The sequence below is a fragment of the Balaenoptera acutorostrata genome, chromosome 7 (assembly GCF_949987535.1).
Source record: "Balaenoptera acutorostrata chromosome 7, mBalAcu1.1, whole genome shotgun sequence".
Taxonomy (NCBI): Eukaryota; Metazoa; Chordata; class Mammalia; order Artiodactyla; family Balaenopteridae; genus Balaenoptera; species Balaenoptera acutorostrata.
The window spans coordinates 60,499,876-60,526,241 of NC_080070.1; the positions used below are offsets into that span (position 1 = coordinate 60,499,876).

The following is a 26,366-nucleotide window of genomic DNA, read 5'->3' on the forward strand; positions in this document are numbered from 1 at the left end:
CAAACACAAATGCCTTGGACAGCCAGGAAGGTAAAGTAAATGAAGGACCAAGATAATAGGGAATAGTAGAGAGCCCCTGTCCCATTTAAGTAATCCAAATACACTACTAAGCTAAACATTTGCAGATCCATCAGCCACTAGTTTACAACTTCCAAATCATCCCCCCAATTTTATAAATGTGACGAAAGTAAAACACTTTGTAAAAATCCTCACTAACTCTCACAGGGAGAAATCCTAGGCCAAGAAGTTAAACTTTCTCTCCCTTTCTTTTTTCAGGTTATTGGTTGCCTAGTTACAAATTAAAGTCTTCCTGGGCCACGGGCCTGCATCTTTCTGTCTTGTTTGGTCATGTGGAATGTCTTCTGGTGCTACTGGACCACAATGCTACAATCAACTGTAGACCTAATGGGAAAACCCCTCTTCATGTGGCTTGTGAAATGGCCAACTTGGATTGTGTTAAGATTCTCTGCGACCGTGGAGCAAAGCTCAATTGCTACTCCTTAAGTGGACACACGGCTTTACACTTCTGTACAACTCCAAGCTCCATCCTGTGTGCCAAGCAATTGGTTTGGAGAGGTAAGCCTTTCTGGGTGGCTGACATTGTCATCTACTTGCCCAGTCATGGTTTTGAAAATTGGTGACCCTTACTTACCTCCGGCAATGTAGTACGTGTCTCTATTCATTAAGCCTAATTCAGGGGGCCCTAAAAATATGTAGAGAGATAGTAATGTTGGCCCCGGTCATTCAGTGATGATCACATTGAATTCTTATTACTGTTTTAATTGTAGGAGTCTCGTTAATTTACACATTTATTTAACAAATAGTTATTAGCTTCTATGATGTCAGGTAATGTACTAAGAAAGTAAAAAGAGAAAATAGTTTCTGCCCTCTAGGAGCTTATATTCTAGTAAGGGAGATGAATATTGATGAAATAAATTATAAATACATAACTATAAATTGGGAAAGGAGCAAAATAAGGTGCTATGAAAGAGAATGTCAGGAGTAAACTATTATAAAATGTATAAAACTTCTCTAAAGATACGATATTTAAGCTGAAACTTTATAATGAGAAGGAGCTGGCCATTAAAAACAAGAGCAAAGAAGAAAAGTCTAGGGCTAGGGAATAGCCTGTGCAAAGTTGCTAGGGGAGCAAAAAACTTGGAATATCCAACACATGGAAGAAGGCCAGTATGGCCAGAGTATCATGGGGGGGTGGGTGGGAGGGACAAGAGGGTAGAGGGGAGTGCCGCCAAATGACATTGGATGTGTCAGATCATATATGGCCTGATGGGGGCCGAGTATGGGGTTTAGAAATGGAGCCACTGAAAAGTTTAAAGCAAGGCAATGACACGGTTTAACTTTCACTTAAAATCATCAATATGGGGTCATTCATAAGCTGGGTTGGAGAAGGCCAAGAATGGAAGCAGGGAGACCAGCAGGGAAACTCTTGCAATAGTGTAGGTGAGGGGGATGATGATTTGCACTAAGGGGAAAGCTTGGATATGAAAATTAGAAAATGGGTTTGCAATATGTTTTAGAAGCAGAATTGGTGGGACTTGGAGATGGATTTGATATAGGTGGGGGTGGGGCTGGGTGACAGAAAAGGAAGTTTCAAGAATCATTGCCAGGTGTGTGTGTGTGGGGGGGGGGGGAAGAATCATTGCCAGGTTTCTGGCTTTAGAAAATGGCTGGAGAGTGATGCCGTTTTTTAAGATGGGAAAACTTGGGGAAGAAGCATGTATGTGGGGAGATCGTTATATCATTTTTTTTAAGTTGGGTTTACAGAGGTATAATTTATATACCGTAAATTCACTGTTTTTGAGTAATAGATAGTCGTGAAACCATTCACCACAATTATCTCAAAAAATCCCCCGATGCCCTTGGTAGTTAATTTCCTCACTCTCCCCTCACCCCTGGCAACTATTGATCTGTTTTCTGTCCCTTTAGTTTCATCTTTTCAGAATGTCGTATTAATTAAATTATACAATATATAACCTTTTGAGGCTGGTTTCTCCAGTTTAGCATAATGCATTTGAGATTCATCAATGTGACTGCACTCACCAGTAAATCATACCTTTTTATTGCTGAATAGTATTCCGTGTATAGATGTAACACAGTTTATTCACTCCCTAGTAGAGGGGCATTTAGATTGCTTCTAGTTTTTGACAATTTTGAAAAAAGCTGCTATAAACATTTGCATACATGTTCTTGTATGGACATGTTTCATTTCACTTGGGTAAGTGCCTAGGAGTGGGAAGATGGGTTGTATGGTAAGTTTATAAGAAACTGCCACACTGTCTTCCAAAGTGCTTGTACCCTTTTGCATTTCCACCAGCAGTGTATAAGAGCTCCTGTTATCCTCCATCCTGTCAGAACTTCATAATGTCAGATTTTTAAAAACTGTTTTAGCCATCCTAATAAGTATTAATAGCATCTCATTATGATTTTAATTTGAATTCCTCTAATGACCAAAGACATTGAGTATGTTTTCATGTATTTATCTGCCAGCTGTGTGTTCACTTTGGTGAAATATCTGTTCACTTCTTTTGCTTCTTTTTTTTTTTTTTTTTAAATGGCTGTTTGTTTTCTTGTTATTGATCTGTGAGAGTTCTTAATATATTTTGGATACTAGCCCTTTGTCAAATATGTGTTTTGCAAATATTTTAATTCATTCTTTGGATTTTCATTTTTCTAATGGTGTTTTTAAAAGAGCAGAAGTATTTAATTTTGATAAATTCAGTTTATCAATTTTTACCTCTTATGGTTTGTGCTTTGTGTTCTAGCTAAGAAATGGTGGATTAACCCAAGTAACAAAGGTTTTCTCCTTTATTTTTCTTCTAGAAGTTTTATAATTTCAGGTTTTACTTTTATGTCTTTGATTCATTTTGAGTTATTTTTTGCATATGGTGTGAGGTATGGGTTGAAGTTCATCTTTTTTCGTGTATGGATGGCCAATTGTTTCAACATCATTTGTTGAAAAGATTATTCTTTCACCATTGAATTGTTTTGATATTTTTCTCAGAAGTCAATTGGCCGGGACTTCCCTGGTGGTCCAATGGTTGAGACTTCGCCTTCCAGGGGTGCAGGTTCGATCCCTGGTCGGGGAGCTAAGATCCCACATGCCTCACAGCCAAATAACCAAAACATAAAACAGAAGCAATATTGTAACAAATTCAATAAATACTTTAAAAATGGTCCACATAAAAATCTTAAAAAAAAAGTCAATTGGCCAAATATGTATGCGTCCGTTGATCTATATATCTATTTTTTGCTAATCCTCCACTGACTTGGTTGCTTTATATCAAGTCTCAAAAGCACATAGAGTGAGTCCTTCTAGGTTAGTTTTAAACATGAGAGGTTTCAGACCTCTTTGAGACATCAAAGTGAATAAGTCAAGGATACACTTGATATAAAAGTATATATTTCAGAAAAGAGCTCTGAACTAAAGCGGTAAGTTTAGGAGCCATTGGCCTATAGATTGTATTTGAAGCCAAGGAAATCAATGAACTCACCTGGATAAACAGTGTAGAGAGATAAAAGAGAACTTAGGACCAAGCTCTGACAAATTCTTTTTTTTTTTTTTAAAGAGTAACACTTTTTAAAAAAAATTTATTTTTAGCTGTGTTGGGTCTTCGTTTCTGTGCGAGGGCTTTCTCTATTTGCGGCGAGTGGGGGCCACTCTTCATCATGGTGCACGGGCCTCTCACTGTCGCGGCCTCTCTCTCACAAATTCTTATGTTTAGATGTTAGCAGGATGGAGAGGAGGCAATAAAAGAGAGTGAAATTATTCTAGGGTTTTAATTTCCTTGTGATAACCACTTTCCTCTATAATTCTTTATTTCTAAGAATGTGTTAAAATATATTCCACACTAAAAAAAAAAAAGAAGAGTGAAATGGATTGATAAATGAAGTTGGAGAAAATCCAAGAGCATTTTTGACATCAGAGAAACTAAGAAAAAGGCAGGTTCAAGAATGGGGGAGTGGTCAGCTGTATTGATAGCTACTGAGAGGTTTAATCAGATGTTCATTAGATTAAGTGACAGAGTTATCACTGACAAAAATAGTTTTGGTGAAATGGTAGGTGCAGAAGCCAGATCAGAAGATGTGAATGGGAGGTTAGAAACTAGAGATGGCATATGCTGACAACTGTTAAAAGAAATTTGTCTGCAAATGTGAGCATATGAGTAGCATGATTGCTGAAGGGGGTTGGGGGGGGCGTTTGTCACAGGAGACTATTATCTACAGTTGAAGATAAAAGGAAATGTTTGTACGCTGAAGGAAATGATTTATAGAAAGCAAACAGTTGAAGGTGCATGAGACAGGATAACTGAAAGGTCCAAATCTTAGAGAAGTTGAGATGGGATGAAATCCAGAGACCTTGAGACACATCCTCCTTTTCAGCAGGTGAGCCAAAGTAAAAGATGGTTTTAATGCCAAAGCACTTGTAGATTTGGTTGTGGTAAGATGAGGGAGTCCCTATCTGGTACAAAGTCATCAGCCAAAATGAGAGCAGAAAGACTGGAAATTGGATGAGAGAGGGGAAGATATGGAAAGGTCATGGGGAAAGAATGGGACTACATGCTTGAAGATGCTATGGTCTTCTCAACCTGTGAGAACTAAAGGGAAAAAAAAAATCAACCCCGTTTGTTCTGCTTCTTGCCTGCCCTGGGAGGAAGGGCCTAGTGCAGAGATGCTTGGAGAAGGGCAGGCATCCATTGGAGCTTATCCACTTCACCTTCCTGCATGGGGCCATCACCACCTTTCACATTTACTTATACATTTATTTTTAGATTTAGTTTTTTAAATCTACATTTTAACTAATTAAACTTTTAAGCTGTTTATCTTCAAAATTTTTGGAAAGGTAAGAAATTATATATTTGTTTAGTTATTGATCTTTTATATCGCTGCCTTTTCATCAACCACGGACTAACAGTGAGCTCCCGACCTCGTCTTTCCTCAGAGGTGTTACCACACAGCTTTCCCAGAGGACACAGTTATTCCCCATGTGCTTTATCCCTGTCGACAGAGGGAGACCTACCTAGAGAGGGAGGAGTAAAGAGGTAGGAGGAGACTGAGCAACGCCCCCTGGAGGCTGACACAAGGAATTGGACTGATAACCCGAGACGAGAGGAAGAGTAGAAGGAAGTCTGTTAAAGATAACTGACCCTTTAGCACCACGTCATCAAAAGCTGAAGCCATAACAAGAAAGATAAATTAGAGAACACAAAAATGTTTGTTTCAACATATGTGTGGCAAACAGATTATACAATTAAAAAGCAGTCATAAAACTGGGAAAAATATTTGGGACTATATGACAAAGGGGTCATATCCTTACTATGTAAAGAAACTTTAAAAATTAAAGTTAGGAGGGTAACAACTAAGAGGAAAAAAAAAAAAAAAAGCACAAAGGGACCAAGAACAGGAATAGGTATTTCAGAAAAAAAACAGGCGAGCATATAAACGACAAAGGTAACATAATGATCACTTGTAATCAGTAAAATGTCAATTAAAAATAAGAAATAGATGTTTTGTTGTGTTTATTACATTAACAAAGATATCAAAGATGATAATACATATGTTGACAAACATGTGGGGCAGTGCTCTCACACAGGCTTAATGGAGTGAAAATGCATACGATTGAGGGGAATATCAAAAGCTTAAAACCTTTTTAAACTCAGAAATTCTGCCTCTAGGGTTAGGGACTAATTCAGCACCTTTTGACTCAGGGTTCTCATTGATGTAGGGCCTCAGATTCAGACTTTGGATATATCTCTAAACAAGGTTATACACTGAGTCAGAGATAACTGATGAGAAAGAAAGACATTTATCATGTAACAGAATTGTGCTTGGTCACGTGATCTGTAGTACACTAGAAATTGAGACTTCTCCTAATTCTATGAGAATCTTCAAAATAGTGTAGTTATAGTGTGTTTTATTTTATATTTTTGCAATAAAAGCTTTGATTGGTTAAGGAATACATTTAAAATATACCACAATTTTAAAAGATATATATTGGCATTTTTAATTTTTAATGTACTTAGAGTCTCAAAAAAGTTGCCTGATTTCTTTTTGCCCTCAGAGTCATTTATATTACTGAAATACTTAAAAATATTTTTATATATAATAGAAAAATTTAAGCTGTTATCTCCGTACCATACAGACGTTAAAAATGATATTGTAAAAGAATGTTTATTGACATAGAAAGATTTTTTAAAAATAAGTTCATAGGAGTGTATTAACTGCATAAACTTAATTTTCTAAAAATTATATATGATTATGCATATCAGAAAATAATATCTGAATTATGAGTCAAACTTGATAGCATAAGTAAGATTTAGCTGTAGCTAAGTAACTTCAAAAAAGCAAATTTGTTATGTCAGATCCTTACTCTTAGAATAAGTGTTTTTTTTAAGTGTGGTGCCTGGAAAATATTTCAAAACAAAATAAAACTGTAAATCAGGTAATTGGGTAAAATTTCACCCATTTTATGAATGGAGAAAAAGAGAAAAGGAGAAGAGAAGTGCTTGGAGGTAATCTTCTAGTCTGGAAATTCTAGAAGACTGTCAGCATCTTGCAGCCTTTCTTTTGCATTTTTATGTCTTCAGTTTCTTGGACAGTGCTTGGCACATAGGAAGTACTCAATAAATGGTCTCTGACTGATCTGGGAATGGCTCCAGGAGCACTGAGTGCATGGAAGGGGACTACTGCCATCTAGAAAATGGAAACTGTTATGTTCACAGTTAATTAAATGCTGCTGTTGGTCAGTTTTACTCTCTCAGTCTCTAGGGAGATAGCTGAAGGATGAATTTTTCTCTCTCCAGGATTATGTGGTAGGCACTTTGAGAAGTCACATACATCACTTTGTAGCTGGACAGAGGGAATTGAGACAGCACACAGACAAGGAAAATAAGTAAGGCTAACATTAAACTCAGGACCAGAGAAGTCCATTAGAGGAAAACCAATGCCATGGCAACTGAAAACCGATGTAATTTCATTTGCTATTTAATGGGCTCTTTGTGGAAAAGTGCTCTTTGTGGAAAAGGCTAATTGAGGCCAAAAAATTGCATGCAATTTTCTCTTAAAGGATTTTCCCCTATTTTTTCAATGTTGCAGAGCCTGCTTTGTCCTCAGGCTGGATTTTGTCTGCTATTTTTTTGTTTGCCTTTCTACTTAATGCCCCCCATCTTCTGGCCTTTGTTTCCTTTGGTATTAGTATAATAGTGTTCATCAGTTGAGAAGGCTTATTTACCTCAGTGAAAATGTCCTTTCTGTGAATCCTGCATTTCCCTACAAATAAAGAGAGTCATGTCAGGTTTAGCTGGCTGAAAAGCAGCATATTATTTCTACCTATTCCCTTTCGTAAGAAGAAAATGAAAGCTGCTTGCTTTTCTCTGCATGAAGCAAATCCTGACAGTTGGAGGAAAATTTGTTACTGCAGGAAAGCCATAAAAATTCAAATGTTTCCTAGCAGAATGTAGCATGAGGGCAATGTAAAGGAGACCGTGCCTTTTAAAAGACTGTCCCCTGCTACTTGGTGTGACAGTGGCATGAGTTACCTGCACATTAGGAAATTCCCTATTCAATTATGTGAACACAGTAAGGCAAGATGTCATTGGACTTCACTTTAGCCAAGAAGTAGCTATGCCTGCTTGACAGACACCTCTCTCACCAGTCCATCACCTTCTGTCGTTCCATCTCTTAGGTTATATATTGTAATAGCACAAATCTGACCCTCCTAGTCACTTGCAAATAACCTTGGGGATTTTTGTCCCATATGCTGTATGGGACATACACCTGTACAATAAGAATTTAATATTTTCTTTAAATTGACATTACTTATTAAATTTAATTTTAAAGGAACTTTTATATCACTATAAAAATTGATTCGTCACTATAAAAAGTATGCCAAAATCCCTTGCTGTACATAGAAGGTAATAGTAACAGTAAATAACGGGCAATCAAATTCTTGACCTCTGTCAACCCAGAGACCTTCTTTTCTCAAATGGCAGAGAATGACTTTAAAAATCCTCGTCTTTTGGTTGCTATTTTTTCTAGAAGCATTATCTTCAATTCCTCTGCTCTGAATGAATGAACTTGAAATTTGTTTGCAGGTCATCTCTCACATCCAGTCAAGCAGCAGGTGCTCCAGCCCAGTAAAGAATGTCCCATGTAAAATCATAGCACACTTGGGAAGGCATTGCCTTAAGCAGGGCTTTGTAAAGTTGATGGTCTATTTAGTAGTGACTTTTAGAAACCTCTCCTTGAGAATCAGGAGTGGAATAAGTTTGCTGCTCTCACATCTCACACCTTTGTCCTGGAGGTCCTAGCTGACACAAAGAGAAAAGAAAAATAAATAAGATGTAAGAAGATTAGAAAGCAGGAAGCAAAACATCCATTATTTCACACTGTATGTTTGTCTAGATTAAAAAAACAAGAAAATCTAAGGTCAAATGGTTAGAATTCATAACTGAATTCAGAAGAGGTACTGCATTTGAGATCAATATACAAAAATCAATTGTATTTCTATATACCAGAAACAAGTAGTGAGAAATTATAATAAGAAAAGATGTATTCTTTGTTATAAAGCAGAAACTAACACACCATTGTAAAGCAATTATACTCCAATAAAGATGTTAAAAAAAAAAAGAAAAGATGTATTTACAAAACCACAAGAAATTTAAGGGACTTAGAAAATATATTCAACAAAGGGTGGAAGAAATATAAAAATTGATTAAAAGACATTAAGAGGATACCACATTCAAGGTTTATTACAAAAAATGTATTTCTTGATTACTTGCTCCTCAGAGGCAACCACTTTCATTTCTTTTAGCTGAGTAGTTTGATATTTATCTCCATATTGCTAAATAAATACCATTTATTTATGCATAAACTTGAAAAGAATAAGTAGCAACATAAACAGTTTTCTGATAATCTATTGATTTATCATAATGGAAGATGAGGATCTGGCTCCTTTTCCTCCCTGCCCTCCCCATACAAGTATCTTTCCTATCCTCCATCCTCAAAATATAATGACATTATAACTATGAGCCTTGTACTAAACTAGGATAACCATTCCTTCTTTGTACAACATTTTGTTTTCCCTGGAGCTAATTGTCTTATTTTATTCATTTACTTATTTTTTTTAATGAATCACCACTATTTTAACCCCAAAACTTTAGCCAATAGTTTTAATCTTTTCTGAAAATAATTCAATTCAACAGGTATCTAATCAGTTTTATTTTCTCGAAAAAAGTCCCTTCTGGAGACTTCAGATCTATTCCAACCACTGTCATCCTGAAATCTCCATTCTCTCATCATCCTGGAGAGTCCCTTTGCCTCTCCCTATGTTAGATTTCCTGTTCCTGGATTCTGCGTCTTTCTAGATCTTGGTTTGTTGCCTGTTTGGGCCTCCGTTAGTTGATTTCTGAGAAAGGGCGCAAGAAACTGCTCATGCATTTATTTTACCCTGACTTGGCACAGAATTCTAGATTGATAATCATTTTCCTTTAGAATGATGAAGGCATTTCTCCATGGCCATTTTATTTCCTCATGGTTTCTTTGTGACTTATTATCTTCCTCTCTGAGAGGTTTAGGATTTTCTTTTTGTTTTTTGATGTTCTGAAATTCCATGATGATGTGCCTTGATGGGTTGATTTTCACTTGTTGTACTGGGTTCTTTCAACCCCAAAATGTGCATGTCTCTCAGTTTTGAGAAATCTTCCATAATTATTTCTTACCTGAATTCTCTTCTTCTGTTTCCTGTATGCTCTCTTCCTTGAATTGCTTTTATTTGGATATTGTACCTTCTGGACTGTTCTTCTAATTGTCTTATATTGTCTCTCCTGTTTTACGTTGCTTTATCTTAATGCTCTACTTTCTAGGAGATTTACTCCCGATTATTTTTCTTAGTTTCTTATTGTCTCTACCATCTTAAAGGCTTTCCTTAGATGTTTTATAATCTTTGGCTGTCTGCTGATATTTAAAATTGAGTGACTAAACACTGATTTGGAATCTACATGTATGAGTGGGGTTAGTTCACTGTTGACTTCACTCTAGGGGATCTAATGGGACCTGTAATTTGAGGACTTGTGACATAGTATCTTTAGATCTTTTTTCTTAGGCTGGTCAGATTCTCCAAAGAAATCTCTACCTGGCTTCTTTCTGGAGGGCCAAGGCCTGATTGCCAGTATTCTAGGCTCCCAGGTGGGGAAGAGGACTTGGAATGCAAATGTGGTATACATGCATTCTAGAATGCTCTGCCTGGCTGAGCTAACTTCTACTCCTACTTAAGGCATTAGTTCAGACATCAGTTCCAAAGATCATTCTTCCTGAATTCCCTTAAACTAAGTTAGGTCCCTATGTTATTCTGTATTCTCATAGCACATTGTAATTTTCCTTTGTGGCACCTATATTTTATTTGCTTAATCCTTTTATTAGTGTTACACCCCTCACTAAACTCTGTTTCATAAGAACAGAGTTTTGCTCAGCATAGCCCATGCATAATACATATTGGTTGTTGATTGTTGAATGTTTATTGAATGTTCAATAAAGAACAAGTACTAGAACTAGGGAGGACAAGTGTGCTTGAAGCAGAGCAATTCCATGACTGTTACTGTCAAAATAACTCTGGGTTATTCTTTTCCCATATGAAGAGAGCAAGCTGGGATGGAGGGAGAAGTCAGAAGTGTCAAATACTACTGAGAAATCTAGTACATTTGAGAGTTAAAAATTTTCCTTTGGATTCAGTGACGTGGAAGGAGACTGCAGCAATCAACTGAGTGAAGATGCAGAAATCAGAACAGAGGGGATTGATAATGAAAAAGAGATAGTCTGAGTGTGAACAAGACTTTTTTTTTTTTTAAACATCTTTATTGAAGTATAATTGCCCTACAATGGTGTGTTAGCTTCTGCTTTATAACAAAGTGAATCAGTTATACATATACAATATGTTCCCATTTCTCTTCCCTCAACAAGACTTTTAAAGAGTTTGTGAAGAGGAGGCAAGAAGGCAGATGAAGAGGGAAATGGTGCTAAGAAATTTTTTCTTCTAGATAACAGAAACCTGAGCATTTAAGAAACTGATGACAATTCACTAGTGAGGCGGACATTGAGGACAGAGTGTAGAGGAGAGATAGTTTATGGTATGAGGATTCTGAGAAGTTTGGGAAATGAGATCTAGAACGAGGCAGAGGGATTGACTCTAGAGAGAAGAACACCTGTTCTATTGTAGCTGGAGGCAAAAAAAGAGAGAGGATGGGAGTTGACACTGGGTAGTCAGACTTTAAGGAAGTTTCCCTCTGAAAGGTATTTTCTATGTAAAGTAGAGGTGAGGAGATCTGAGAGTGAAACGAGAGGGGAAAGGGTTAAAAGATTGAGGAAGTTAAAAAGGTTTTAAGTAATTATTATGGAGAGTGGGGAAATAAGTTGAGTAGAGAAACATTGGCTTGCTGAGCAGTCTCAAGGACCCAGTGGAGTTTTTATGTTTGACTTTATGGTGGTACCGGTCTTGTACAGGTGGGACTGCATCTGTAGTGTGATTTTTGCCATATAGCTCTCAGCTGCTTGGGTGCAGGTGCTGAGACAGTAGATAATTGGGTTCACTCAGGATTAAGTTCATTCATAGCACTAGGCAGGCGCTATGAAGAGTTGGAGGTAGTTTAAAGTTTTGGCAAAAGAGTGATTGAAATGATGGAGAATGGAACTCAGCTGGATAGGAAGGGGAGGGGAGGAGTTTAAGGACCGTCTAATGAACAAAGAGGTCATGGAGAGGGGTTCTAATGAAACCAAGGTACAAAGATAGGCAGTTTTGGTCAGAGAATTGGATTTGGGAATTCGTGATTTCTGGAGACTGATCAGTCTCAAGGTAATGACTCAGTCCAGGTATGTCTATATGTGGGAGTCACCAGATCAGAAAGGAGGAGAAAGTCACGGGAGAGAATGAGATCGAGAAACTGAGAGACAGGGCATTAAGTGGTCATCCGAGTGATTATTAAAGCCACCCAGAATTTGTGTGGAGAGGGATCATGTGAGTCAGGTGCCGAAGTCTTCAGAAACTGATGGGGAGATAAATGTATTCAGGAAGGAAGGTAGGTGGTATCGATGAAAAAGCAGAGCCCCAAAGAAGCAGTGATATTCTTTTTCTTTTTTCTTTTTTTTAAGAGAATTAGGGAAAAATTGGAAGCATCAATGGGGAGTCAGAGATATAAAAAAGAACACCCAGCTATATACTGCAGGCCAGAGTTAAGCATCCCGCATCACTTCTTTCGGCTTGGAATAGGGCAAACCTAGTTTGGTTGCCATGGTGACCAACGCCATGTCTCTGGGCTCATTAATCCTGTGTTCCAAACTAAGCACTTAGCAATAGCTTCTGAATAAACGCAACAAAGCTCTGCATACTGAAAAGGGCACATTCATGTTAAGCAGGGGGAAAAGGTTTTAAATTTCATTCATTAAACTTGAGTAAATAATTTAATATCTTTGTGCATCAGTCCTCCTAGCTAATGAATAAGGGTAAATGCTTAATGGAAAATCTAGCCTCATAAAGTTAACAGCATTGGCTTTACATATAAAGGAAATTGATGTTGCTGGTATATATGCATATGAAGGGGAAAATGGAAAGGAAAGAAACATATAAGTGTCTGTGATGTGGAGTGTCAGGTACTTTAAAATAAAATGTCTCATTTAATCCTCACAAGCACCATGTGAGATTGTTCTTATTATTCATATTATTCTCTTCATTTTATAGATGAGGAATTGGAAACTCAGAGTAGTTAAATAAGGCCCCAGCTAACACAATTGGTAGAATTTAACCAGGCCCCGTTCTAACCGATTTGACTCCAGGGTGGTCCTACAATGCCTTGCTGAAAATTGCATACTGCTTATTCTTCTGGGACTTTTGGCTAATTGAAAAATTAGGAGAAAAATTTGTGCTAAGGTGATACTACCTATATAAAAGAGCAGTTTAAATGCTGTATTAGAATTCCATTAGCTTAAAAAAATTTCACCATCATAAGATGATTTTAAAGGCTCTTCTTGGAAAAAAAAACCTGAGAAGATAGCTGGGTATATTAAACGTGTGTTTAATTAAAAGATGTGAAGAAGAAAACTCGCTATTTGCCAGTATATACAAGGTACATGTACATATACATGTTTACATATATGCTAAAAAATAAATTTAAAAAAAGGTTTAGAGTTGCAAAGCAGATCCTTAACACAGAAGCTGATATTTTTTTCTAAGTACAATGCCTTTATTTGGGTTTTCTGGCTTTGCTCCAACAAAGGTGTAGATAAGTGATAGAAAAAGATATATTAAAAATCCATTAATTCATTTTCCTTAAAATTAAACTCTTTAATTAAAAAGATAAATTTCTAATTCCTGCTTCTAATACAGCAATTTGATCAATTTCTAATTTGATCAATTTCTAATTCCTGCTTCTAACATAGCAAGGTTTAAAATATATGGAAACAACTGGATACAAGTTAAACATCCCTGTCACTAAACTTAGCTGTTAGCAATTTCTTTTAATTCAAATACTACTTGTTTTGGTCTCAACTATATGACTATTCTAAGTCTATTTTCTTAAATTTGGGTTGCTTACTACTGCCCCAGACAATTCCCAAGTGTTTCTTCAGCAGGGAAGTGTTAATTCCAGCCCTCTCTCCCATTAGTATTATAGGTTTCCTTCTCCGACTGGCTCTCTCTACTTTAAATTCTCCTATCAAAGGCCATATGTGACCTGAGTTGTAAGTTTTCAGTCTGGATATTTTATCTTTGTTTTATAACTAGCAGCATCTGAAACCAGAAATTGAAGGATGAAATTTCCTTGGGCTTGCACTGCTTTATTTTTTTTCTATCATCACTTCTCTAATTTGTTCTTAGTTAGAGGAGGCTGGATCTTATTATCTTCTGAACAGTTTAAACACCATTTAGCAAAAGATATCAGCTTTGTAAACAGAAATGTAAGTGTTTTCTTTGTAATCTCCATAAGTAATAATTTATGGAAGATAATCTAAACAATTTTAATAGGAGATTCCCAGGGCCGATTTGGAGGTAAAATGGTTAAATCAAACAAGAGCCTGGGGCTTCCATCTCAGTTTTCTATTAAATTAACGAAGAAAACACCCAAATAGAGGAAGTGGCAAAAGCATCAGAACTGGAGGCTAAGATTCTAGCATACGCCAGCTTCCTGAAAAAGTTTCTACTAATTAGAAAGCTAATGGGAAGAGAATAAAGTGGACCCCCTCTTTTCTGAGATAAAACATCTCCCTGGCAGTCAGAAGAGGTATTAGCCAACCCCCACTGAGAGCCACTGAGGGCTGAATACTTGTGGGGAGGCCCCTAGAGCATCCTTTGCCTTGGTTCCTCGTGCCTTAGAAGTACCAGCAGCCCTCCGAAACTCTCTTCAGTTAAGAGGGCCATGCCAAGCAAAGAACCAAGTGGTAAAGGCAGGAAGTAAACCCACTTCTTGCAAGCAGAGTTGAATTAACCTGGGTTGGGGCAGGAGGAAAAGACTGAATATGAGCCCTGGGGAAAGGTCCACCTGAGCTTAATAATAATAGTAACAACAACTGGATATGGCATTTCTGTTGCATGCCTGGCATTTTATCATATTCTTATTTAATCCTCACAACTACCCTATGAGAGCAATACTATTATTTCCATTTGCAGGTTAAAGCACTGAGCTTTAGGCGAGTTGCTTAATGGTAAGACCAGGTTTTGAATGCAGGTTGACCTCAATGCAGAGCACCTGCTTTTTCCACTAGGTGGGGCTGCCTCTCCTTTGCTACTCAGAATCCTGCCAATAATGTAACTTAATCTTGAGACTGCCCAGTTGCCCTGTTCTGTGAATCTGTCTCCACTGTAGCCTGGACATGTCAGTCAATAAACCAGCTGCTTCCTCAGCTCCTTCTAGAACTGCCTTGTTCACAGCCCCTGATGAAGGGAAGGCTTAAGTTGTTAAGTTCTGTAGCACTGGATCCTTCCCCACCACAGCCCATTAGACCAGAGGTGGTATTCAAGCCAAGGAGCTCAAATATGACTTAATATGAAAATATGAACTCAAGTATAGTCTTAAGAGTGTAGGTTCTTGCGTAAGATCGCCTGGGTTCAAATTCTGACCCCCTTCCCCATTCACTACCTACGTGAGGGAGGGCAAGATTTAACCTCTTTGAACCTCAGCCTTCATTTACCAAATGGGGATATTGATAATAATCCAAGCTGATTCTACGTCAAATAAGTTTGGGAAAATGCATGTTAAATTAGACAGATTTCCTCACCATAGGACTTTTCAGATCCTTCATATGCTAATGTGAATTGTGACTACACCAAGGGACACAAATTTTACAAATTTATTTAACTACAGCGCTTTTTTTAAAAATGAATATTACAGTACTAATATGCCACAGCACAGGCTTTGGGAAATAATGGCTTAGAAGAATGAGATTGGGGTTTATAGCTAGAAGGGGAACTCGCATTTGGTTCATCAGACATTGCACTTAACCTTGTGTACATCAGGCTTCCCTCTAGTTTCCCATCTGAGGGCAAATTCTATTTCACTACAGTAGGCAGAATAATGACCCTCCAAAGAGGTCCACTAATCCCTGGAATCTATGAATATGTTACCTTATATGGGATTTTGTTACCTTCAAAAAATATGTTACCTTCAAAAGGGATTTTGAAGATGTGATTAAATTAAAAACCTTGAGATGGGGAGATGGTATTGGACTGTCTGAGTCGGCCCATCTCCTTAAAACTGGAGAATCTTTTTTGGCTGTGGTCCGAGGAAATATGACTATGGTAGGAAGGTCAGAAAGATTTCATGTGAAAAAGATTACACCCACCATTGCTGGCTTTGAAGATGGAGGAAGAGGCATGAGCCAAGGAATGTGGGTGGGCTCTAGAAGCTGGAAAACCCAAGAAAACAGATTCTCCTAAAGAGAATCACAATGACTCCTGATCTTTGCACACTTGTATTAGTTTTCAAAAAAACTGAACCAACAGAGAGAGAGAGGGAGAGGAGAGATTTGTTTTAAGGAATTGGCTCATGAGATTGCAGAGGTACAGGAAAGTTGCAGTTTGAAACAAAGGCAGTCTGGAGCAGAAATCCTTCTTCTTTAGGGATTGCAGTCCTTTCTCTTAAGCCTTCTGCTGATTGGATGAGGCCCACCCACATTGTGGAGAGTAACCTGCTTTACTCAAAGTCTACTGATTTACATGTTAATCTCACCCAAAAAACACCTTCACAGAAACATCCAGAATAATGTTTGATCAAATATCTGAGCACTGTGGCCCAACCAAGTTGTCACATAAAATTAACCATCAAACCCACAAAGACCTATGTTAGATTTCTGACCTACAGAGCCATAGATAATAAATTTGTGTTGTTTTAGGCCACTAAATTTGTGGTAATTTGTTACTGTAGCAATCAGGAGCTAATACATTCACCTTCTACCCATTATAAGGATTGCCATCAACTGTAATGCTAGTCATTTCCTATTGAGGACTTGGTCATCTCTCCCGCAGTTTTGGTGAATTTCCCTGGTTCCATCATCAGGGATGGATTCCAGTTCTGACATAGATTACCAATCCAAACTCAGCCGCAGCTCCTGGACCTCCTCAATGCTAACAACCTTCATCTCATTCCGGTTCAGCCATCCACTCACATTATCGCATCCTGGCTCTTGACATTGCTCCTTTATTTTCACTTCCTATCTTTTCAGCCGTCACCTGCTCAGTTACACCTTACCAGATCTTCAGTGACATAGTGACTCCAGGTCCTTGCACCTCTCTCAAACCAGATGTCCCAACCCCTCCTCACTTCATTTTTTTCCCTCCTCACCCTGGGCGTCCTGATTGATGACTGGTACTACTGTATCACCAACGTTATTGCTTCTTTGACACAGCAGGGTTCTTCTGAGCTAACACAGACCTGAGCTAATACACCTAATCCCTGCTTACTGGTAACTATCTACAAAAATATAAAGTTAAAAAAAAACAGAGAGTGGCATGGACATATATACACTACCAAATGTAAAATAGATAACTAGTGGGAAGCAGCCGCATAGCACAGGGAGATCAGCTCGGTGCTTTGTGACCACCTAGAGAGGTGGGATAGGGAGGGTGAGAGGGAGACACAAGAGGGAGGAGATATGGGGATATATGTATATGTATAGCTGATTCACTTTGTTATAAAGCAGAAACTAACACACCATTGTAAAGCAATTATACTCCAATAAAGATGTTAAAAAAAAAAGTTCAACAGTTACATCATTTTTTTTTAAAGATTTCTTTTTGATGTGGACCATTTTTAAAGTCTCTACTGAATTTGTTACAATATTGCTTCTGTTTTTTTTTTGTTTGTTTTTTTTTTAATGTCTTGATTTTTTGGCCACGAGGCATGTGGGAATCTTAGCTCCCTGACCAGGGATCGAACCCATACCCCCTGCATTGGAAGATGAAGTCTTAACCACTGGACCACCAGAGAAGTCCCCACCGGTTACATCTTGATTTTTAACTACAATAGTTGTTATATTATCCTTAATTTTGAGACAATGCTGCTTGCTTTACTTGTTTGCTTTGAGAAATTTTATTTCCTCATTGTTTGTTACAGGAAGTTCAATTTGAATTAACTCATCAAACTGTAACTGATCTTATTGTAATTAATTCAACAAGTATAAAGGACTCTCCAGATTCTCTTGGAGTTAGGAAAAATACATCTATTGTCTTCCTTTCATGGGCTATGATTGTAAAATAAATCGTGATTTTTATCAGAAAAACAAACAAACAAAAAATCATTTAGCCACAGCTATGTAAATTAAATATATCAGCAAACTATAAACCAAAGAATGAATGAAATTTCTACTAATTACATCATCAGAGGGACTGGATTGGGATACACATTTTTGTGGAGGTATACATACTATACCTTCTTAAACAAAATAGGATAGGTGGCCCCCCAAGAGTTAGGGAAAGAAGTTGACTCTAACGTTCAGTATCTGGCTTCACAAATTCCTCCCCCCTTAACTTCTTCATCAGTCTATATCCATTGAGAATACAACTCACAGCATGTAACATGTCAGGAATTAGAGAAGATCTTGTATTCTCAGATGATTAGTCACTACCTGTCTTACAGAGCTCTCAAGTGTGAAGATGGTAACAAGAAGTCCAACTGGGGGTCTATGAAAAATACACTGCCCCACAGGGAAGGAATGTTACCCTGACAACTCAGGAAAAGATAATTCTGCAACTGCTTTCCTGCAAGAAACAGAAAGATTGAAGCCCTCTGCTTAATTCCATCCAAAGTCTGAAGGGGACATGGCCTCTAAGAAACCTAAGCAGAGATAAAGGCAGAAATGCAAAGGGAGCTGGGGGCAATAATTTCCCCCATCCATCAACCCCAGGGGCTGTTCCAAACCTTTATGTAGTCATACCTCCAGTTTCACCAGCTTGGATACAGACAATATCACACATATGTACTCCAGGGTAAAACAACTCTAATCCATTACAGACTGTATTAGCAGGAAGTCTCTCCCTTGAATAACCTCTCCTGATACGACTCCCCAGCAGTGACTTACCTCTGTTCAAGCAATTGTTCTTTCTGTAAGCCACTGGATGTAGAAAGGTGTTCCCTCCGGACTAAAGGAATCCTCACTCATGGTCCAGTATGCTGGCTGCTCCAGAGAGGGCTTCATCACCATTGCTTTGTTGCCCTGCAGCCACTGCAAAGGGAAGGCCCATTGTTCTTGACTAATTCTTTCTCATGCAGTTGGTTTCTGCTAACCAAACCCACCACTTGCTGCCCCCCAACCTTATTCTGCCTCGGGAGTGGGGGTACCACTCCCATCAATACATCACCATCTCCCTTTCTGATTCCAGTCCTGCCTCCATGTAGCCAGGGCCATTCACCTCCACCCCTGAGGCTGATCCAGGCCTCCCCTTGTTCTGAGGCCAGAGCAAACAGAATTTTGTCCTTGGACAGAGGAAGAAGTCATTGTTCACTTTCTCCTTTAAAAAAAAAAACCCCGCAAAACCTCAACAGTCTTCCCCAAGATTAACCTCTTTGTCAGTTGAATGACAATAGCAGCATTCATTTCCTTCGGTGAAAACACTATCCCAATCATAAGATATGGTCTGATTTCATGAGCACAACAAGATTAGAGCAAAATAATATGATAATAGTATGTTTTCCAAAGTTTGAGTTATTCAGTCTTATCTATGGTTACTTTGCTAAATTTTAATCAATGTTTTTCTTGGAATCAAAAAGATAAAAAACAAAATAAAAATAAGATGACTGAGCTCAGTGCCTGCATGTGGATTGTTCATGTCTAGAAAGATATCTTTTCCTTAAGGCTGAGTAAATTAAAAATAAACAGAAGAATAAATAAACATGGGCTCTATGAAAAGAAGTCTGCATCCCAAGGGATGAGAAGCAATAATCGGAGGAGTTGGCTGATAAGCTTTGATATGAAAAAGATTCGCTTCGGGAGACAGAAGGAAATAGTTGGTGATATTTGCTTCCTGTTTTCAGTATGTTTTTAAAAAAATACAGGTAGCTGTTAAAGAAGAAGAAACTGATTATGAGAACAGACTGTGTGATAAATAGCTTGGTTTAATGACCATTTATAAAGTCAGGCTGTTTTTCTACTCCTTCATTGCCCTTTCTTCAGTCTTGTTTCCTGGATTTGTTTCTCCTTTCCACGTTGAAAAAGCTGGGGGGCCCCAGGGCTCAGTCAGACACACTTTTCCCATCTAAACTCACCTTGGTGATCTTATCTAGTCTCACAACTTCAAATATCATCAAATGGTGCTCACTCCCAGGTTTGTATCTCCCAGCCTGACCCGCTCCTCTGAACGTCAGCTCACCTATGTGACTATATATAATCCATCTCCGCTGGATTTTTTTTTTTTTTTAATTTTACTTATTTATTTATGGCTGTGTTGGGTCCTCGCTTCTGTGCGAGGGCTTTCCCCAGCTGCGGCAAGCGGGGGCCACTCCCCATGGCGGTGCGCGGGCCTCTCACCACCGCGGCCCCTCCCGCCGCGGAGCACAGGCTCCAGACGCGCAGGCTGAGCAACCGTGGCTCACGGGCCCAGTCGCTCCGCGGCACGTGGGATCCTCCCAGACCAGGGCTCGAACCCGCGTCCCCCGCCCTGGCAGGCGGACTCTCAACCATTGCGCCACCAGGGAAGCCCTCCGCTGGATATTGAATAAGCATCTCAAGCTGACCATGTCCAGACTGTAACTGTGTTTCCAGTGCACCTTAATGCTCTCTGTCTTAATAAATGGCAACTCTGTTCTATCAGTTGCTCAAGCCAATAGCCTAGAAGGGATCCGTGTTGCCTCACTTTCCCTCACACCTCACACCCCAGAAGACCTGTTGGTGCCATCAAAATATATCTCTGGTCTAAGCACGGAAGTGGCATCTCCACTTCAAACCACCCAAGATGGGACCACCTTAACCGAAGCCACATTATTTCTTCTTGGCTACAATAGCAGACTTCCTATAATTTTCCTGCTTTTACATTTTCCTTGTTTATAGTCTACCCTCCGCACAGCCTGCTTGAGTAATCTTTACAAAAGGTGAATCAGATCATTTCACTCCCCAGTGCTTCCTCCCACATTTAGAATGTAAGTTAAAGTCTTTCCTGTGACCTTCTGTGCCTGCTTGCCTCACCAGTGCTAGTTCCTACTGCTCCCTCTGTTACCTCTTTTGATGCTTGTCTTTGCATTTTCTGAACAAATCAAGGTTGTTCTTACCTACCGCAGAGCCTTTTCCCTTTGCCAGGAAAGCTTTTCTTCATGATCTTCAGGGGGCTTACTTCTTTGCTGCACAAAAGTCAGAGCCTTTACGTGAAAAGCTTCACCTTCTTCCCTCATCATTCTCCGTCACTTTACCCAGCTTTAGTTTTCTTCACAACATATCACTACCTATAATTTTATCATATATATATATACATACATATATGAGTTAACTTTTTTGTCTGTCTTCTTCACTAGCATGTAAAGTACATGAAGTTAGGGACACTGTCTTATTTACTATGGTCTTCCCAGAGCCTCTAACAGAAGCTGGTACATAGTAGTGTCTCAACAAATATTTGCTGAATGAATGAATGTACCAAGCTCTAGGAACACAAAGACAAATAAAAATTGCATCAGTTCTCAAGGATCTTAAATCGAGGAACAAGACACCCAAACTTGTTCCTTAGCACTCTAGATAAAATTTTTTACAGAGGAGGGACAAGTAGCACAGCTGGGGGGTAAGGGAAGGTTTTCTAGAAGACATGGCACAGGACCTTGAAGGATGAGTAAAGTTAATTAGTCAAAGAAGAAATTCAAGTCATTTCAGGTCAAGGAAACAACATAAGCAAAGGCACGTAGGTGTTTGCACAGAACTACAGGATGCTCAGTAATTAAAGTGTGAGACAAAGGACAGCAGGATAGAAGCCTGGAGAGGTAGGAGCTGGATTTTGAATGGCTATATCTCTTATGGCAAAAAGCTTAGACTGTATCATGTAGAAAATGGAAAGCCATTACAGGATTTTAAGAGATAGAGCAATATGGTCAGGTATGCATTTTAAATACATTACTGTCAGAATTATGGAAGATGAATCTGAGCACGTGGTAGCCTACGGGGGAAATGCAAATGTACAAACTAGGCAGTAGTAATAGGATAGGAATTTATAGTGTCAACATTTGGTGACTGATGAAAAGGGGCAGGGGAATGAGAAAGGAGGAGGAATGGAAGGTGAATTTCTGACTTTCAGTTTGATTTGCTGGAGCCATAGCATTGCTATTTATTGAAATATAGCTTATATGAGTAACAGGAATAAGAAGGAAAAGAGTTTAGTTTAAGACATGGTAAGTTTTAGCACTCAATGGACCTCCAACTGAATTTGTTCAGAATGCAGTTGTAGATATAGATCTGAAACTCAGGGGTCAGCCCAAGACTGGTCATATATTTTTTAGCAGCTTTATTGTGGTATAATTTGCTTACGTAAAATTTATCCACTTTAAAGTGTGCAATTCAGTGGCTTTTAGTATTTTCACAGAATTATGCAACCACCACCACAATTTTCGAACATTTCATCACCCAACAAGAAAACTGTACCTTAGCAATCACCCTCCATTTTCCTTTAACTCCCATTCCCCACCACCTCAGTCCTAGGCAACCACTAATTTACTTTCTGTTTCTATGAACTTGCCTATTCTAGACTTTTCATATAAATGGAATCATGCAATATGTGGTCTTCTATATCTGGCTTCTTTCACTTAGTATAGTGTTTTCAATGATTTTTGAAGTGATGAAATGAAACAATGTATTAGTACTTTGTTTCTTTTTATTGCTGAATGACATTACATTGTATTTATATACCACATTTTGTTCATCCATTTACCAGTTGCTGGACGTGTGGATTGTTTCCATGTTTTGGTTATTATGAATAATGCTGCTATGAACAGTTACATACAAATGTTTGTGTGGACATATGTTTTCATTTCCTTTGAGTAAATACCCAGGAATGCATTTGCAGTGTCATGTGGTAACTCTGTGTTTAACTTTTTGAGGAACTGCCATACTGTTTTCCAAAGTGGCTGTACCATTTTACATTCCTACCATCAGTGTATGAGAATTCCCATTTCTCCACATCCTGACGAACACTTGGTACTATCTTTTTTGCTTGTTTCATTGACGTATAGTTGATATACAATATTATATGTTACAGGTGTATAATATAGTGATTCACAGTTTATTAAAGTTATACTTCTTTTATAGTTATTATAAAATATTGGCTATATTCCTTATACTGTACAATATATCCTTGTAGCTTATTTTACACCTAGTAGTTTGTACCTCTTACTCCCCTACTCTTATATTGCCCCTCCCCCTTATACTATCTGTTTTTTTGATCATAGCCATCCTGGTGGGCATAAGGTGGTATCAAACTATGGTTTTGATTTGCATTTCCCTGATGGCTAATGACACTGAGCATCTTTTCATGTGGTTATTGACCAGTTATATATCTTCTTTGTAGAGATGACTATTTATATACTTTGCCCATTTTTAAATTGGGTTATTTCTCTTTTTATTATTGAGATGTAAGTCCATTATATATATGATTGTTGATATATGATTGTTCATATAATTTTGAGAGTCATCTGTTCATAAATAAAGTGAAAAGAGTAGTTGTGACTGCTCAAGGAAGTTGCATACAGTAAGAAGTGCAGAAACTGAATGATACCCAGGTGAAACAACACAATTTAGGAACTGAGAAGAAGAGAAATCATAGAAATATAATGAAGGAATAGCCAGAGAGGGAGGAGAAAGCATCCCAGAGAAGTTGAAAAAATAGAATTTAAGAAGTGAGTTGTCAACACCATTGGATGCAGCAAAGGAGTGTAGTAAGATGAAGATTGAAAACTGTAGATAGGAATGATCAGTTGGAAGCCACTGGTGACCTTTGTCAGAGCAGTTCCAGTGTAGTGGTGGGGACAGAAGGCAGGTTGTGATGGACTGAGGGGATCATAGGTAGTAAGGAAGTGGGTGCAGGAAGCAGAGACCACACTTTCAAGAAGTCTGGCTAAAAAGAGATGAACAGAAATTGGAGGGTAGTTAAAAAGGAGAAAAGGATTGGGAGAAACTTAAGTATGCTTATAAGAGGAGGACAAAAAGTTGATGGAGAGGGAGCTGTTTGATATAAAGAGATACTATTTGTGGAGCAACATTTGACTGTTGGGAAGATGATCAGTTGCAAAGATGGAGTTATTTGTCTTGAATTGGAGGAGAGACCCCTCTTCCCTAACGTGAAAGGGAGAAGGTAAACGTAGCTGTTGAATCAGTCAGAACTGTTGTTTGTTTGTCTTACTGTTACTCATGGAAACTCAAGTCAGCAACGGTAGAAATAACTAGTGCTCATCAATATCTAGTTTTCTTCCCCTCCAGGCTCATGGAAGACTTTCTAGTCTAGTCCGCTTGCAGTTCAGCAGGATCATATATCCTTTCTGCCTAATGTAGTGTGAACAGAAGAAATGAGCCACTTCCAGGTTTAGGCAATGTAAAGCCCACATAGGATATTTAAAATCTGTTTCTCCCCATGATGTTGTGATACTGGAGGAAACCTCAGGTAGAGCTGGTGAAGCCAGAAGATCAAGGTAGCTTGGATTCTGAGAGGTCAAATAGAGGACATTGGTTCTGGAACAACGGTAGACGGTGTGAGAGTGAGAAATAAACTTTTATTGCATTCAGCCACTGAGATTTGAGTGTTGTTACAACACCATAATTTAGTCTATCCTGATTAAATCCTAGCCTAAGGAAAATTTAGAATATATTGGCAATCAAGAAAGAGTTGAAAAACTTCACTAAGGAAAGGAAAGAGATGCAACTGGGCAACAAGAACCAGTATTTCAAACTGAGTTCAACAGGGTAGAGGTGTATGAACCTTCAACAGGGAAGCCACTGCAAGAAGGACCAATAAGATATTTGGTAACGGTAATGCAATCTGCCCCAGAAGATTTAGGAATTGTGAATGCAAATGTGTTGGATGCATCATCTGCAAAGGTATTGCAGGGTGATGTCAGGACAGAGATAAAATAAAGACTGAGCCAGATACCTATGTCTTCGGTGAAAATGGAAGAGTGACTGGGAATTTGTGAGATTGCAGGTGAAAAGGGATAAAGAGTAACTTCATTGGGTGACATAAACCTTAACCGATGAGGAGTTGTACACAAGACTGAGAGAATAATGGTTCAGAAGCACCACTGTTGATCTAGAAGAAGGTAGTCCTCAACTCCAGACCTTGGAGAATGTGGGTATATAGGAATGGGGCCTTAGGGGAAATGGTGTTTCATTTAAGATTTCATTTAAGATAAGACTATGAAAGATACAGGAAAGTATATTTGCCAAAGACAGTAGATTGAAAGGGCAAAATTGAAACTAGAACAAAGCAGGCTACTTTGGTGGCAGTTAATAACAAACTTGACACTGCACAAAATTGCATCCTTGACAAAGAAGCAGACTTGAGAAACAATCGCAGAACTTGCAGGAAAAAAAAGTCCTGAATATGAAAAAAGAAGTCTAATCTTTGAATAACAGATGTTTCTAAAGAATGCTTACTGTTCATCATAAGTGAGACAATATATGTAATACTCCTAGTGAGTGCTTGAAAAATAGCAGGCATTATTCATATTTTCATAAAAGAACACTGAACAACTGTGATTTTACTGCACAAAAGCCTGTGCAAACCTTAGCATGATTTTGAACTGAGGCAGGTGAAGTTCAAGCTGATGGAGATGACGGAATTTCAGACAAAACAAGTAGCTACTGAGGATTCTAAATTTCTACCTGAAGTTAATAAACTGAAGAAAATTCCTTCTCAAATCCTTATTATTATAACCCATGATAATGTTTTCTCCATGTTTCCTTCTGTTCTCATGCATATTGCAGGCCACTATAATCAGTGAGACTAACTACTGTTCACCCTGTTTTAGCACTTTTTCTAAGAAAAGTGTAATTTTTAAAGGCAATGTTAGAAAGAATGCCATGAGTAATTTACCACTTTTTCACTCATGCATTTGAGGACTGGGGTTTAAAAAATTGTGAGGGGGGCTTTCTTATCAATGACTGTAACTTGATAGTTAGTGGGTGATGAAAATTTTAAGCAAAAAAAAAATTTATAGCTTTCAATACATAAAGAAATGTTTCCTTTTTTTTTTTTAATGAAAGCTTATTTATTTATTTATTTATTTATTTATTTATTTTTGGCTGTGTTGGGTCTTCGTTTCTGTGCGAGGGCTTTCTCTAGTTGCAGCGAGTGGGGGCCACTCTTCATCGCGGTGCGCGGGCCTCTCACTGTCGCGGCCTCTCTTGTTGCGGAGCACAGGCTCCAGACGCGCAGGCTCAGTAGTTGTGGCTCACGGGCCCAGTTGCTCCGCGGCATGTGGGATCTTCCCAGACCAGGGCTCGAACCCATGTCGCCTGCGTTGGCAGGCAGATTCTCAACCACTGCGCCACCAGGGAAGCCCCTCCTTTTTGAATATGACCAAAACTTAAAAACAAGATAAAGAAAAAATTTCCTGTATAAAAAACAGATAATTATGTGGAGATGAAATGGGTAGGTTTGGTTCCTGGTAAAATAAATAAAAAAAAACTGAGCCTAGATATATCTTTAATAAGACATCAACTTTCAACAATAAAAATAGTAAAAGTATATGAATAGGTGAATAAATAAAAAGTAGATTGCTTGTTTTACTAAGCATAATACCCTCCAGGTCCATTCATGTTTTCACAAATGGCAAGATTTCATTATTTTTTATGGCAGAGTAGTATTCTATTGTGTGTGTGTGTGTGTGTGTGTGTGAGAGAGAGAGAGAGAG

The 26,366-nt window shown here is 38.4% G+C and overlaps 1 protein-coding gene across 8 annotated transcripts in view; it reads left to right on the forward strand.

Annotated features, from left to right (window-relative positions):
• The window catches only part of ASB4 (ankyrin repeat and SOCS box containing 4), a 122,409-nt gene that overhangs the window by 61,353 nt on the left and 34,690 nt on the right, over positions 1 to 26,366 (forward strand). For all 8 annotated transcript variants that reach the window (XR_452298.3, XM_057549755.1, XM_057549756.1 and 5 more), the window contains one exon: positions 277 to 576. Coding sequence is in view for 7 of the 8 variants with exons in the window: in XM_007195736.2 (XP_007195798.1) it covers positions 277 to 576 (300 nt within the window). In the remaining variant the exon portion in view is untranslated. The remainder of the gene's footprint in view (positions 1 to 276; positions 577 to 26,366) is intronic.